The sequence below is a fragment of the Neodiprion lecontei genome, chromosome 1, assembly GCF_021901455.1.
Source record: "Neodiprion lecontei isolate iyNeoLeco1 chromosome 1, iyNeoLeco1.1, whole genome shotgun sequence".
NCBI classification, from domain to species: domain Eukaryota; kingdom Metazoa; phylum Arthropoda; class Insecta; order Hymenoptera; family Diprionidae; genus Neodiprion; species Neodiprion lecontei.
Window position 1 is genome coordinate 7,520,197 of NC_060260.1, and position 16,768 is coordinate 7,536,964.

The 16,768-nt window shown below is 42.2% G+C and overlaps 3 protein-coding genes across 7 annotated transcripts in view; 1 reads left to right on the forward strand and 2 right to left on the reverse strand.

The window, feature by feature from the left end:
* Positions 1 to 3,773: 3,773 nt before the first annotated feature.
* On the reverse strand, positions 3,774 to 6,827 carry LOC107219373. The gene is made up of 3 exons (XM_015657570.2): positions 6,216 to 6,827; positions 5,906 to 6,117; positions 3,774 to 5,213 (listed from the first exon to the last, which is right to left on the reverse strand). Exons 1-3 carry the CDS (start codon positions 6,474 to 6,476, stop codon positions 4,073 to 4,075), a joined length of 1,614 nt encoding a protein of 537 aa, XP_015513056.1. The 5' UTR covers positions 6,477 to 6,827; the 3' UTR covers positions 3,774 to 4,072.
* A 507-nt stretch (positions 6,828 to 7,334) lies between these two features.
* LOC107219374 (transmembrane emp24 domain-containing protein 7) lies at positions 7,335 to 9,330 on the reverse strand. Its single transcript, XM_015657571.2, has 3 exons — positions 8,942 to 9,330; positions 8,540 to 8,785; positions 7,335 to 8,423 (listed from the first exon to the last, which is right to left on the reverse strand). Exons 1-3 carry the CDS (start codon positions 9,095 to 9,097, stop codon positions 8,196 to 8,198), a joined length of 630 nt encoding a protein of 209 aa, XP_015513057.1. The 5' UTR covers positions 9,098 to 9,330; the 3' UTR covers positions 7,335 to 8,195.
* A 2,881-nt stretch (positions 9,331 to 12,211) lies between these two features.
* LOC107219364 overlaps positions 12,212 to 16,768 on the forward strand; it is a 33,207-nt gene continuing 28,650 nt past the window's right edge. For 3 of the 5 annotated variants that reach the window (XM_046733038.1, XM_046733057.1, XM_046733050.1), the window contains exon 1: positions 12,212 to 12,713. The gene's annotated coding sequence lies outside the window, so the exon portion shown is untranslated. The remainder of the gene's footprint in view (positions 12,714 to 16,768) is intronic. The other 2 variants (XM_046733064.1, XM_046733079.1) reach the window with 2 other exon arrangements.

A 16,768-nucleotide genomic window follows, 5' to 3' on the forward strand; every position in this document is an offset into this window, starting at 1 on the left:
GTCGGTTTTCGTAACGCGAATATTGATGTATCGATGTCTGCATACATCCTCGCAAGGTTCATAGAATCGGCGGAAGATTGAGAAGAAAGAATAAATATAGTCGAATCTCAGGGGCGAAGCTGATTTCTTCGAGTAAGAGAGGTTTCGTCTTATTGAAGTTTTCCAGTTGTAGAGGCTGACCGAAACAATATACGACTTATAACGGCTCGTAAAAATTCGTCAAACATAGTGGAGATATTCTTCACTTTATTGCGTACATACAAGTTATATACCAAATGTAACGTTCTTGTTTGTAAAAATTCAACATTTACAGTATCACTAATCATATACTACATGCGCGGTAAGGTATGGTTGTTCACTCACAATCAGTTACAGGGTTTTGAAAAGAATCTAATATTTTACGATTTGAGTTTTCGTTTGCAAGTCATTTCGAGACAAACTGTGATCCTGTGAACTGTGGCTTTGATGTACAAATTCAGTTTCGCTTCGTTGTAATTGTTATTGCCTGATCGAAAGCTTAATTCAGCTTATAATATATGTATGTACCAAAAACATCATCGACGGAAATAAAGATTGAGACATTTTCAAACCAATGTATCGGCTCATTGATCGCTGAAAATTCAAGCGATCTGTGTACGAAAATTTCCTGCTAGGATCGTAACGAGCGATTCTAATGAAAAAATGTGGAATACTTGATGAAATCTTTAGTGATTCCGTGCTGCATGTATGTTTGGAAAGATATCGCTAGATTTGGATTATTGACGCGGAATCCGCGAATTAGTGAGAAATGACAATGGTGAGGAAGCGGGATGATGCTTGAATTAGATGATCGTTAAATAACAATAAAGGATACTTTGTTTGAGAAGGATACAAAGCGATACTGGTTGTATCGAAAGAGAACTGAAGGCCAACTGAGGTTTGACACAATAAAGAGAATACATGGATGATACACGGATATGATTTTGCGATATCGGACGATACGCGAAATGTACAGCAGACAAGCGACTAGATTTGAGGTGGAAACGGACGTGTAAACATTGAACGCAAGTGCGATTACGACTTCAAATAGCTATAGTGAAATGACTTTAACTTGAACTGTTCCATCGCTAGTTTACGCAAACGATGTATGTAAACTATAAACAAATGATCATCTAACGACAAGATCTTCGAACGAAGCGTGTTTATAAATCGTAAGATTAAACGAATAGTACCTGCGTTTCACGGAGTGAAGGAAAGTAAGAGTGAATAAAAATCGTAGAGGTGGTTTGTGGAAAGGACGCGATGCTGAAGTCGGTAACATTAATGTATCGAAACGTTGAACCAAAAATACAATTTCGCACCTTTAGAATACCTGAACAAGTTGAATTTACAAAATCTGAGTTTGCCAATGCTGTATCAACAGTAGGTATACCAAATTTTAAGTAATCCTAAAGGTTGCAAAATAACGACTTCTACCAAAGATGCATTATTACAATAACGTTGCAAACTTCAGTCTGATGAAAGGGCGCCGTTTGTGCAAAGAGACTGGCAGCGGGATGTTAGATGGACGAGGATAGAGTGAGAAGTGGAAAAAGCCGGTGCGGGACAGACGAAAGGCGTTCAGGGCACGAGCGGCGTGTCTCGAGTTGGTCAGTCGTTCGTTTCTGCATACACCGTGTAATATCTATAGTGTAAATGCCCTCGCGGTATAGAGAGAACCGAAATTATTACGTTCTCCTGGCGAGTGTCCAAAATCCCGCTGCCTGCCCCTGTCTATGGATTATTGCAACACCCGGCGTCGTCGTCGTCTCTTGGCCTACATTGATTAACACAGGTCGCAAGCCAGCTAACGTAAGCAAGCGAGCTTGTCGGTAAGCTCTAGACGAGTAGAATCGACGCTCCCGAGTGCAACCCCTATTATTTTTAACCGGACGGCGAGTCGTAGTACAGTTTGCGGTTACATTCAGAGCGATTATATGCACGACGGACGATCGTAATTATTCTCATTGTCATTTATTATAATTATAACAGGTGACCGCGTGTCGGAGATTCGCGTCAGAATCACGCGCGCTCACCAAATATCCGATTTACTAATTATAGTACGAAGCGATTTGTTCTCTAACAATAAGCTCCCGTTACGAAACGTTTCCCGGTGTACGTTTGGCGGTTCCGAAGGCCGTCCAGAAAGCTCGAACTCAACGTATTTCCCCGTTGCTCTCGATCACCTTTTTCGCATCGCTTTCCGCAGGCTGACGCGTCAGGCAGTCTGGCGGTCGTGACGCCTCGACACGAATGTCACGAAATAAGGGACGATACCGGCAGCAGAGCGAATGTAACCGGATTTCAAAAACGTTCGATAAACACCCTCGACGACCTTCTCCCTTGTGCGACAGCCGTCAATGCCTAAGGTGCGTTCGTAGGTACGTTAGACACAAACGGAAGCTGCGGTGACAGTTCTTTGACAGCTGACGTGCACCTAACGCAATGAGGAGGAGGGAGGGACACCGCCGACATTAATTCAAGGGGGGTAAAAACGAGCTCGCCTTTGAAGCAAATAAAACAGCGGCGAATCGTCGCAGAGATCTCTACGGCTATTTAAACAGTATCTACGTGTAGTAGGTAACGTAATCTAGGATAGATTTGTAACCACCTTGCTTACGAACGGGCATATTATCGCCGCGGCAGCGATACTCCGGGGTTGATTCTTGCTCTTGCGGAGGGGGGAGGGGCGCTAGGAACTGCACCCTGGAGCTAGTGGTTGAAAACCTGGTCTCTTCTCGCACCGCTCCTCCTCAATGATAGCCGGTATAAGCCCCACTGACACTTGGGCCGGGCGGTCGACGGTGCATCGACGATTAAGATTGATGATACTGACGATGAGCCCACTGAATTAATACACCTCGAGAGAAAAACAAAAAAACAACCACCGACAACCGAACGTCGTCGAACCGTCGTCGCTCTTTGACTCGCGAAAATTTCTTCTATCACTGTGGCTTTATTTCGTTGCTTACAAATTATACACGCGTCCTGTGGTTAACTTTTTTTTACTTTCGTTTCTTTTTTTTTCCTTCTTTGTGTTATATTTGGGCTTGTTTCTATTTATTTGTTTATTTTTTCCTATTATCTTTTCGAGTCGATTTAATATATATAAACACACACACCGTAGGCCCTCGCCAATATGGCGTCACGCGAGTTTAGCAGCCGGAAAACTGACTACGGACGATGGTTTGATTGGTCGATCGTACACCCGTGACGTCAGACCCCAATGCGGGGTACGAAACTCAACGTAGCCAGCTTCGGAGCGTCAGCCACCCTTCGTCGCTGCTCTCCGACCTATATAGCTATACTCGCGAAGGTTTCGCGATAATTTACCTACACTCTACAGCCTCAGGAGCGCTACCCTCCGGCCAGAGCTCGCCGCCCTCTCACGGCAAACCCCTAGAACTAAACAACCCCGAATACGGTGTGGCGGGAATTTCAAACACGGAATTAAGCTGTGGTTGACTAAAATCTTTTGCCCCTTGTCTCAAATTTCTAGGTTTTCTTGCGCCGATTACAAAATTTGGACAGCAAAGACTTGGATGGATTGTAATGATATTATTTATTAATATGGTATTTATAACAATCATCGAATGCTATATTATCTGTAATATGTATAATACTATAATAAAGTTTAATAGACACCAATAAACATATTTACAAAGCGTTACAGGAATTAATTAATTTATGATTTTAACAGATTTAAAGAAGGCAAGTACGGTGCAAGTGTAAGTACGAAATTTAGAATGACGCGCTCTTCCAAATTTTTACTAATAACGATTTTTACTATTTTTTTTTTTTTTTGTCTGACGACTTTTAACGTCAATGGAAATCGTTGCAACGTGGACCTTACTTTTTTATTTCTTAATCCCTTGAATGATGAACAATAAAACACAAATATTAGAAGAATCTCTACACACACTATTGAAATATTTTCGCACAGGTTTTCGCGCCTGCGCTTGCTGCCAGCACCTTGATTAAAATACAAAGATTCTCCAATACTAGAGAAAGTAGACTGCTATCGTGAAATAGTATTTAAAAAGTTTTCACCGCGTCAATTTAGATCCCGAAAAAAATTCAGAAGTTCGGTCTGAGTCTCCATGTGGTTAGTCTGCGCGTGTAACCAAGACCTCCCAATGCTGGAATCGTTCTGTACAGATTTTGATATTTTGGTTTGCGTTTCCGTAGACACCGTAGCATCACTGATTTGTGGCCACGCAGTCTGAGTTTGAATGTCGGAAAAGCCCAAATCTGAAAGTAGAATTTCGTCCGAAGTTTGGGTGCACGTGTTGCTGTACAAGAGTTCATCCATATTCTCAAAGCTCTCGGTGGTCTGGGTCTCCGTATTGGAACTGTAGGTGAAGGAGGTATCCTGGTCAAAGAGCTCCCGTGTAAACGCGAGCTCAGTCTGTGTTTCAATACTGCTAAATTTATTATCAAACATCTTTTCCATCAGTAAAGAATCCGTGTGTCCGACGCTACCTATCCGCGCGAAGGAGAGAGTATTACCGATCGAATTATCTTCAATGTATTGAATGTTGTTGAGATTCGTAGTCTGGGAACCAGAATGCATTAGCGTAGGCTCATCGTGGTTATAAAATATATTTAGATCGGTTTGGGTTACATTTTCGTTCAGATCCTCGAGGAAATTTTCTTCGTTCGTCTGAGTACCCGATGTGTTCTTCACCTCCCAAAGATCCTGCAAACCGACGTCGTGACTCAAAGGCAATGGACTGTTTGAAAACAGATTTTGAGTTTCAAAATTATCGGCAAAGTTCAAATCCTCCTTTAGTATCGTGGAGTTTAAATCCTTGGGCAGTTCGCTCTTCCGACATTTCCAGTCTTTCAACATGTGTGAATTTGATTCTTGCTGCGTGGATTTCGTCATGATGTAACGCTCGTTTGTCTGTGTTTCTGCAGATGTTTTATGATGCTTCTCCGTTTTCAAACCACCTGTCTGAGTCTGTTGCGATATCCTACGCCTTGCTGCCACACTTTTCAACGGACTAGACACTTTTTTCGCCCGCTTAAACTCATCCGTCTGCATAGCTGCGTCGCAAGTTACCTTCAGTTTTCCATCCATCAAATAAGTATAAGTATTAGACCCATCTATGGAATTTGGCAAGATATTAACCGGCTTGCCGACATTAACAATTGTGACTTGAACAGCTGGTAATGTCTTCAATTTTGTCTTTCTGTAATCATATTTATGAAGAAGGAATGATTCACATCAAAATCCAAGAGTGCTCGCTGAAATTGATGGGATGGGACATTCAGGATACGGTTTTCAGATACTTATCTTTGGGTAGATGAAGGCCAGAGGATAAAAAATGTTTCAACAAAATTCTTTACGAACGGATAACAACATTCACTGTGTTTTTACTCAAAAGTGCTTGAGCTAAACCCATGTTTAATGATACACAGAGAAATAATATTAGGTAGATGGGTTTCCATTCTGCCGTATATTTTTTTTCCTTCTTCAATTATTGTCTATGCTTTTTCGCTCAGTGATTTAAATCCAAACACGATTATCCAATATCACGATAACTTATGCTCAATTGTTTGTAATAATACAGGTGCCATATCGCCAGAGAGAATAAAACGAATCCAAATATTTAGGTACACAAGAGAATATAGAGGACAATTAGAGAATATCATTTATAATGAATATTGACGAGAGAAAATTAGGGAAAATCAGGGATGAAGAAGTAGGGAAAATCTAAGATATCAATACGGTTTCAAGCTGCATACAGTGGGAGTATTCCAAAAGTTGATATATTTGAGAATCTTTGCAGAAATTGAAGATTCTCAGAACTCTCAAAGACCCAGACTCAAATAACAATCTTTCATAGATAATTTAGTGTTTAATGAAGGCTATAATACTCACTTGAGTAAAAGTTTGTATTTGTTGTCTATTATGTGCTTGTAGCGTTTGGCATGTGTAAGTAGAGCTTCGTAAGTTGAGAATACTTTGAGGCAATTGCAGGTGAATTGCACACCGCATATCCTAACGTGAGCATCCTTGGCAGCCTCGGTTGAAAAACATTTGGAGCATTGCGTACACATGAAGGTTTTAGCTGCGTGTACCTTGAGGTAATGCTGTAATGAAAAGAGCAAGATCGGGGTTAGATTACTTCCGAGTGATTAAGTTCAAGATTGGAAACGAGAAGGGCATTACGATCGGAGCGAAACCTAACCTGTTTAAGGTACTTCATAGTTGTGAAGTATCGTTCGGATTTAAGAGCGTATACGCAGGAGGAAACGGGGCAGTGATACTGTATGTTTTTCTTGTCATTTTTCGCCAAGTTTCCCTGCTTGTGAACCTTAAGATCGTGGAGTCGGAGTCGAGGCTCGTTTTGAAATTCAAGCCCGCATTCCAGACATCGGACACTCTTTACTATCACACTCAATTCCTCTGGCGACGGGCATATCGTATTAACCAAAACTTCCGCCTCCATCGCGATCGCTGTAATTTACGAAATACGCCGGCGAACCGTAATAATTATCCATCCGTCAGTTGTTTATTTCATCAACCCCGCGGCCAAAGTGGTTTTATTTTGTCCGCCATTTGTTTATTCGGCCACGAACTAACTCCTCGCCCTCCTCTTCTACAGAATCGATGCGTTGTGTTCATTTCGCGAACGAGTGAATACACGTTGAGTGAGGGTCGTCAGAGAGCCAGCCTTGGGCAAATTTAAGTATGGCTGTCATAGCCAGAGAGTCGAGGTACTAGGCAGTAGGTAACCGACGGTAACCTTAAAAACTTCTTGGAGTTTGCCGGTAAAGAATAACGCGGAGGCGCGTTTTGTCGGTAACTCAAGGTTTTCTCTTTTAGTCTAAAACGTGAGATAGAAAAAAATAAGACATCGATGTCGGCATTGCGAATTATATACTTAACGGCAGTTCCTTTCAACAACTTGTTACATTGTTTAGACCCCGCGACTCTTATTCACAACAGCTTTTTGTGCGTATGTATGTAACTGTCCCAAGTAAAGGTGACAATTTTGTCAATACACTTCGTATTCATTTTTATTTCCCTTACAATTAACAGGCCCGAAATACTGAAAGCGTGAGATTCAACTAATTTCTCATTCGTTTGTCACTCATTCGTTCAATTATGCATTATTCAGCAGTGGTCACTGATCTCTGGATCAGTGGTTGTGGTTGATATTTTGAAGCTAATGTGCTTGACGAAGAAAAAATACCCAATCAGCGTTTAACACAACTGCTTGCTCGGTAAGAAACATCGCGTGTCGAAAATGACACACACGCTCGTACAGCATAAAAATCGCTGACTAAAAATTGGAAGGACACGATTATTTCATACTTGATGGATGTATTAACTCATTTTACCTCGTGTACATACATAGTGATTTGTGTACAAAAAGTTTACAAGTCTTTAAAATTTGCAAGATGATAATGTGATGATAGAAAATCGTAAATCATACTGAGCTTACGATCTACTAGAGTTTGTACGAATTACCCATACGTTTTTCAGATGACTCTTGGTTTTTTTTTAAATAGGAGGCATATTTTGTACGATATTGAGTTACGGATGTTATTTCGTTAGTATCTGGATTGTAAAATAACTGTGTTAAGAATACTTTAGCCGCTTTGTTATTGATATCATTGTATGAGAAAATCAACGATTAGATGTAATAATCCACGGAAAAAATTTAATGAATAAGTATATTACACACATACAATATCAAAAACGTTACTTTGTATGCCGGCGATTCTTACGTTTGAACTTTCACATAGCCATTTCACACTGAAACTTTTCTGTTTACTCGCACTCCTATGATAGGAGGTTAACAGTAGGCCTATACTAAAATGTAACTTACCTAAATTCCTATAAATAAATCCCCAAATAAATATACACTGTAACGTTGCATTTGCAAGGTGATAACTAAACGCGTCACCGTTTGTTGCATGCAACATGTAAATATTCATCCGACACACACTTGATACAAACAAGTGTATCTTGTACATCAAGACGTTGCACCAAGAGAAATTCAACTCCAAATTGACGTAATTTTAGTGCTTAATTTTGGGGGCAAGATATAGTTCTTGACGCATTTTTATTCTTGCCTTTTAATTAAGCGTCTAAAATATATCGTCAATTACAAATATATCGTCAGCTGTTTTAATTGAGAATGGATCAATAGTTGAGCTTACTATGACTTTGGGTAAGGATTTCGTTCGGTGAAAAAGTCTCTCAGGACAAAGACCTGTCCTATTGTTGTAATCAGAATTGCTAAGGTCTCCATAACCGACCACCACATCACTCGCTCGTTAAGATCTTCGGCCCGTTTTCGACCCTGCGCTTCTCGCAGTCTGTGATGTGTCTGGTAGTCCAAAATACTGTTCAGATTTTGGTGCACCTCCTGCGCAGACGACTCCATCTATAAAGCAAGAAGATAATCGCTAGCTATTCAATAATCTTGGATAATAAATTTCAAGTATAATTACGAATTCACTGATGTTTCGCAACTTTCGATGAATAAAATAACGAACCCACCTGAGTCATAACCGTGACATGCTCGCCAAGACCAGGCAGAGGGAGTTCATCTCCGACCTGAAAGTCCATGTACACAAGCTTGTGCGAAAAGGTCGAAAACTCGTTGCTGAAGCAGGCTTTATAGACCCCGGATATCGTCGGTGTAAACGTGTGCGAATCAAACTGCGTCTTCACCTGACGATATATTATCTCCTTGTTCGGCGCCTCCAGTGTGACGTCAACATCGTACTGGCCACCGGTCACGACCTAGGAATCAAAGAGAATGAGACGTTGGTTGGTTGTCAAAACAACCGACGAACCTACAAATGTTCCCAGTCGCCCCTCCCTTTGGGTTCGAGGTTAAGGTTAAGGGCGCTGATTGTGATTTTGGAGGGATATCGGTAGTGGATTTATCCGACTTACCTGGAACTCGAGGGTCGACGATACGTTCTTCTCAATGTCCTGGTAAAAGCACTCTTTGGCATTATCCGGCAGCTCGAAGGTTAGTTCTACGCTACTCGCGTCGAATACGGCACCTAGAAGCGCACCGAGCAGGAACCACGTCATCCAGTAGTCCATGTTGCGCGGTGATTTAGCGGCCTATCAAATTCGCATTTAAACTCGTATAATACCCGGCAAATACCCAGCCCGCAGTCCTCGATCGAACTCGGCAAACTTTACTAATATGTATGAAACGATCCGTCTTAACGTGGCCGGAAGAAGACAGTCAGCCGATCTTCGAAGTTCGAAGCTCTACTTCAACCTGAACCTAACTTCTCACCATGGAGTGTAAGGATATAGAGTGGGGAGGGTATAGGCGCTCGTATAACTGAAGTGTCTCACTATTAAAAAGAGAAAAAAGATCAAAACCGACCTTCTTTCTCTCTGGTGACGCATGCGCAGCGGTATAAACGTCGTAGCCGTCGTAGCTATTTGCAACTGCGTATGCGCCGGGAGAAAAAGAAAGCTAGTACTCTTACATTCTCTCTCTCGCTCTTACTCGTTTCACTACTCGACGAGTCCATCGCCACCTCTCGGCGAAACGGAGAAGCGCTTATCGCGCGGAAATTTTGTCCACCCTCCGCCGTCCGACACGTGTCTCACCCGCGCACTCGACGTATCAATTCGGCTGTAATGGACTCAATTTTACGCGTCGTGACTTCGCCGCGCATCGATTTCGACGGGGGGAGAACGACGACAATGTCTTTGGGGTTTTGGAGGAGGACAACGACTTCTACCTTACTGAATTTCCTCTTAAATCGTCGAGCGATCTGGGTATAGATCAAAGATCGAGAATGACGGCTGAACCGAGGGAACGAGCCGCAGCTATCGTGATACGGAAATGTTGGCGGAGATACTCGTTTAGAAGCGAATTTTCAAGCCTCAGAGATTTTCTGGCTAAATACGCCGGTTCGAATTACTCCGTGGCGTTTCTCAGACTAGTCAATTCGCGGGAAGCCGGTTTGATCGACCGAGCGAGCGGGACTCGCGTCCGCTTCAGATTCTCCGGGGAAACTTTTCCGCCTGTCGTTGTTTACAAGATATTTACGAAACTACCGGTCATCCGTGTCTCCTGCGCGTGGAATAACGAAATTGAACAGAACCGGGCGGATACAATGATCAAGCCCGGCGAATCGCCCGTGAAAAGTAACGCGAACGATTGGCGGCCGTTCCTCATCACCTCCTCATCGCAAAGAGGAGGAACCGGAAGTTCAGCTTTTGCGTCGAAGCGTCGCGACGAACGCGTAATTAGATCAAATCGCAGATCAAAGTTAGAGATGATTAAACGACTTTATGAGCTGGGGAGGTACGGCGAATGGAAACCGGAAATGGCCTATGGAAAATGAAATGACTTTATTCACTGTGATCGTCAAGATTTGTTCTCTCGAAAGCCGATGCGAAGAGCTCGCGTCGACTTATCTAACCCGATGAATGGGCGCCAGCAAATTTTAAATTATAATTGAAATTCATGGCATTACTCGTACCGCACATTATACCCTAATCACAAATTATCACGCTATTATTTAGCAAATTGTCAAGTTTTGTACCAAGAAAATCAATAAAGATATATTGTAATGAACATTGCAGATGGTTCAGGAATCGAATATTCTTCACTTTCTACGAAACATTAGCGAACTTTGCGAACTTTGCGATCGCTCGAAAAACATTGCGAATCTTCCCCTCCGTCTATTCTACCGCATGATCCAAGAGCCAGAGCACTTGTACGAAATCTAGGCTCTGTGACGCAGTGCTAAACCGGGCTCTGTGGGTGCAGTTATCGGTCCAACACGAGCCAAGAAACTGCGCAGAGTTTGGACGAGTTCCAGCCACTCCGATATCGTTTCAAAAGCATCCCACATCCGATTGCCCAATTAAAATATCGTCTGTAGCGTATCAGAGCTAGCCGACGATCAATCGAGCAGCACGCGTTGCGATGATGAACGCTAATTGTAGGCATACGGCAGGAAAAAGAGCAGATCAAAACGAATCGTTTGGCAACTGTGCTCTTTTCTTCAGGCGTTCTCCTTGTTATCATTTATTTTTGTAACTTTCTTTCATTTCCATGCAAAATATGACTTTATTTATCATATTTTAGGCGTCAGACGTCGACGCGACCCTCACCTGCATCGCGTAAAGCAGAATACCTGTACTTACAAGCTACGTACGGACAGACGTTTATATTATACATACATAAGAACGTTTTTGTATACATATGTTATACAACGCTGGGTGGAATTCTGGTTCGAAATGGGAAAGGGTCGTGAAACGTTGCGGGGCGATTTAGATGCGCATAATATAAAACATGTTACACGTGCAGAGTCCGTCGAGTTTCCAGTATACGGTTATATCCCCGCTGCTTATTTATTATTACTCACCTACGGATACGAAAACGTCTTCTCTATTATGGATGACCTTACCCTTATATACCTGCCTCGTATTTCACAGTCTGCATCGCAGAGCGGGCGTAGTGAGAAACTGGTAATCTTACCTGCGAAATATAACTGTTACAAGTAACTTGGTATATGTGTAGATAACTTATGAATCGATCTATGTTCTTGCCGATGTTCAAACATTTTTCAAAACAGAATCCTAGTTTAATCTTACAGGGTCACGATCATTTTCAAACTATTTGCCCACGATAAGAAACGTGACTGCGTTCACCTTTTCCGAAAATTCAATCTGCACCAACTGTGAATTCTTATCAATTTATAGATTTCACCAGGCAAGTATGCGAGCCAAACGGATAATAATATTCAGCAATTCTTCATAGACCGATGGGTAGGAATATCGTTAAACACTGTACCATTTTCGACGAGTGAACGTCATTGACTAAAATTTACGAACTGCACGAGTCGTGAAAGATACGGGTTCTCTCATTGCTCCGTCGTTTTAATTGCGTTTTATTGCCTTCCTTTTTATTTCCATCTCCACGAAAACAGCCAACTAAAAAGTTTTCCCCCCACGATTGCACGGAGGTATCGCGGAATTGGCGATGCAGAACCGCCTCGAACATGCCAGGCGTCGCGGCGCCGCCAAGGCTGCGAGCTTAAGGGGCTGTGGGAAGGGGATGAGGGGGAGTATAGCTAGAGGAGACGACGATGGGAGTGAGAGAACCTTCGGAGGTGCAAGGGAGGAGAGAGCAGCATGGCAGGCCTAGAGTGGAAGCCAGTGGAAGCCAGTGAAAGCAAACGACGCCGGGCGTCGGTCGAGGAGGGGAATTCGTCCCTCGGCGGCGGGAAACCATGCGTGACCTCCTGGTTCTCGGGCACATCGCGGCATTCGCGGCCCGAAGCGGACACCAGTGGAGGGACCGCGTGACACCGGAATGCAAGTGAGGGGTTCGGGTCGCGGCTCGACAATCTCTGATATCCACCCCAATTCGAAGAATACAATCGAACTATCACTCGCGATTAGAGTCGGCTCGATCGCTTTGTCGCATTTATCGATGCCCGTACGCTGATTCGTACGATCGTTTAAACCGGCAGTGCGCGGTTCGACGTTGTCATTTTTCGTGATCCTCTAACAGTGCACTTCGACTTGAGTTCTGTACTGATCGGAAAACTTAATTATTATTGTTCGTGCCGACAGCTCCAAGGCTGTAGAAGAGTTGAGAGTTGTAACAGTTTCGAGGCTTGTTCGACGGGACTTATCTCACTTCTCGAGGTTTTCAAGAGCGTGAGAGATTCGCAACAAGGTATGTGTTCGTAAATTAGAGCAAATACTATGATATAGGTATAAGTGTATTACTTTCCTTAATACTATGTATTTTACACAGCGTGGCTGAAGATAGTAACGTTGTCAAAAAGATAACTTTTTTTTGTTACAATTTTGAAATTATTTTAAAAGAGTCAAGTTTCCAAAAGTATCGATATGCTTTGCTTTTTATCGGTTTACAATAACGTACTATATAATTCAAACTTGTCGAAACAAACACTTGTTAACATCGTTAGGATTGACTGTCAAAATTTCAATAGCATGTTTTGATATCAACTGCGAATTTTACTGATCCAAAATAGAACGCAGAATGATTTATTACGCTGGGCAAGAAAATGTTGACGAACATTATACGATAAGGTTAAATTTCATGTCCGCAGCTTCTGCGTTTCTTTCTGGAGAGTGTAATCAAAATTTTAGGTAACAGATTTCTGCTTCAAATGGAAATGAAAATAATAAATATAACAATACCTAATCAAGTACCAGTCCACTTCATTGGTCGAGGTTGTAAGAATGTAGAATACTGGGTTTCTGGGTTTATTGTTAAAACCAGAGTTTCTTCCAGCAAATTAATTTTCACTACTATTAAAATATTATGCATTTTGTACAGGTTTCTACACGCTGGAGCGTGTTTTTAAAACTGCACCAATTTCACGATTAAGATTTCATGCCCCTTACAATAATATTACAAAAGTGTTTGCAGTTTGAACAATTATTTCGCAGTCGAAATTTTTCTAACTGATTTCGTTTCAATTCAAAATAGATAACAATACACTTACTTTTCCTGAGTGTGTATTTGTCGAATTATAACAATAAATAATGCAAAATACGTCAACGGAGAATGAAGTTGGGTTCAATAAGATATCAGAATCACGTTGAATTCCAATTTCTCTCAACAATCAAATCGCAATATGCGATTCGTGCAACGCGTCGACGTCGCGTAACGCGTAGTAAAAGTCGGACCGTAACATTTCTGTGCCCGGAGTGTTATTTTTTGTCCGAAGTTGCATAATTGGGTGAGGTAACGTTTGTCATCTCGACTTCTCGTCGTGTACGCGTGTAAGAGCACGACGTCTATTCATCTAGCAGACACCGCACAGCTAGCTCTCGCTCTCAACTCGCTCCACGCTTTCAAAGAGGCCCGTCCACCTTGCACATCTCTCGCTCTAAGGATATATTTATAGAACACTCAACTCGTTGAGATCTTAGAAACGATTATAGGAATCTGGAAACGCTGTTACGCCTCCACTCGTCCCAAGATAATTCCATCTTTTGAGATGTCGGCTCGACGCACGTTCCACTCTCTTCGATCCCTTTCGTAGTCTCACAATATTATACCCATAATGTTGTACAGGAACGGCGTGCATGCGATCACCGCTGGCGGCGATATCATCCACGCAGCACGTTCTTCAGCTCTTATTATTATCTGGATCCCGCGTACATGTAAGGAGATAAGAAAGACAATCAAAAAAAAAAACAGAAAAAGAAAAAAAAAACGGAGAAGATTCACCCTCGGGGAGAATCGGCAGTCCAGCTGCGATTCCTAAGCCTCTTTTATGAGATTAGAGGGAAGACGGCAATAAGCCAACTACAGCGATTCTAAGCGTCGTGTATACTGATATTCTTTTCGTAAGAAATTCGAATCAGAGGTCGAGCAAGTGTTCAAATCATTTTTTCGCACTAAAGTACAAATAGCACAGGTCTGCAATCAAAAAACTGCACACATTTTTTATACCGATTTTTATAGATTTATACTTACTGAAACCGGGAAAAATAGGGAAAAAATTCTTATTTCTTGAACTCGTGTTTGTTGTTTCAATTAAAGTGAAACTCTCGGTTAACTCGATATCTGGTATCCTATTCTGGTTCTAAAAATCCTATGCAAAAGTTATTTCTTACTTTCATTTAATGTGTACTAGAGTGAGACACAAGATAAATACAAACAGAAAATGGAAAGCGGTAACGTGTTCAGAGAAGTATCAAAGAGAAGAAAAAAAAAGTTAATAGACAAAGAATGAACACGGAATGTTGAGTACATAGATTTGATGAAGAAATTGTTTTTTTAATTTTATAAGCAATATTGTTCAGCTCGTTGTAACAAAACGGCGGTTTTTTCATGCGAACACCTTGTATTTTGCAAAAATACTGTACGTAATGGAGGAAAATGAAAGTGATTTTTGGATTCAGGAAACCCGAAAACGTAACATTTACCAAAATCATCCCATTCGGATGAGATAAACTATTTTTTGCAGACCTGTGATAATTGTTCCAGTTTCAGATCACAAGTATTGTAAGGCTTTTTTACTCCGAACATTGAATGCAAATTTCGAGCACCTTACAGATTCCGTACCTCGAGAAGCGTTTCTCACGACGAGAATCGGAGCTGAAAGTTAATTGCCGGAGTCTATTGAAGCGTCGCTCTGTAAATTTTCAACAAAAACGCTCTGGGCTCCAAGGAGAGAGAGCAGACACAGCGTAGTAGTTCGGGTGTTGCGTTCGTTTTTAGCTTCCACGGGTATAACACCGACAGCCCAAGTAGGATAAAAAGATCAAGGCTCTAGGATCGAACTGGGTCAGCAGGGCTAATTCAAAGTTACTCTTATCGCCGGCACCGAGGTCCGAACATTCTCTGCCCAATTTTGTCCTCCCTCTTTGATTGCGAGCCGCGCTGCAGCGCGGTAATTGCTTTCGGACAATATCTAGTCCGGCTGAACCTATAACTCACTCGTCAGTGGTGAATGACGACGAATCCACTCGACCTTTACTCGGGTCTCCGCCGAATTCTTAATTATATATAATAATTATAAAAAATAATATTCTTAATTTATATATAAGAAATAAACTAAATTCGACGGGTTGACACACTCGGCGCCACGCAGCCACTTTCATTGGCACAAATTGCGTTTCGATTTGGGAAACGCTAGAGCGGCGAGAGGTTAACGATCCGTACTCACACTTTCTAGCAATGAATCAAAGAAAGTGTGAAACGAAAGATCGCGCCTTTTCTTCTCCGCTCTTTAATACCGATGAAATTGATCATTCGTATCTATGACTGTCTTTACGCTATAATTATCTATTCATATTTCTTGCTCCGTGAGCGCCAAGATCTCAGCGATTCGCTCGATCTCGTTTCCTGAAAATAAACGATCCTGTAATCACGGTGCGAGTTTGAAGTTTCTACTTCAACGTTAGCTCGAGCTTGTACGGAGCGTTTTCTTGTAACCGTGCAATCGCAATGTTCCGGTACGTGTAACCCACGTATCGCAGAATGTGAGCCGGTGATACGTGTCAGGAGATTTTTCGCGAAGTGTGCAGGCGGAGAGAGAAAGGAAAGGAGAGAGGAAGCAGCTGATGGCAAGAGAGACGGAGGGATCGTTAACTCGCGGTGATCGGTTGACCGAGTAATTCTCTTTAAACCGGTCGACATTCTTGCCAAGGTCTGACCATGTTTGAGCATCATCTGCAGAGGTGGTAAACGATATTGAACTTGGAGGCCTCTGGCGAGGTATTTGAATATACGTATACATACAGGTTTCGAGTAATTACCCTAGGTGAGATAAGAAGCGTAGTTAGAGTAATAACATATTACACCGTATGATAATAATCTTCGAGGCGTAATTACAAAGGCCGAAATGCGTGTTTGGCCACAACGTGAGGCCTTTCCGTACTTCTGCTCGTATAATAATTCGATATTAAATTCTTCCATTAGAGTGTAATTTGAAATTTCAACTAAACCAGCCAACCGAATCACTCGCGTAGCGTGTCTGCGGCACGGGACTGTTAAGCCCGGGAGGCGTAAAGTTGATTCCGGTTCGTCGGACCCGTTGCAGAAGCAAATTGCCGCAGCTATGACGAGCACGCGTACTGCTCGAGCAACTCGGCTGAAGATTAGTTCTTTGTCAAAATCTCGGAAGAATAAGCTTTTCAAACGCCAAAAGTATACAGGGACTATACGGCGTGTATACGTAAGGCTGGCTCGAAAAGTTTCACTCGAACACAAGCGAGAGGGTGATGCGAGAAACGTGAATTCGGAAC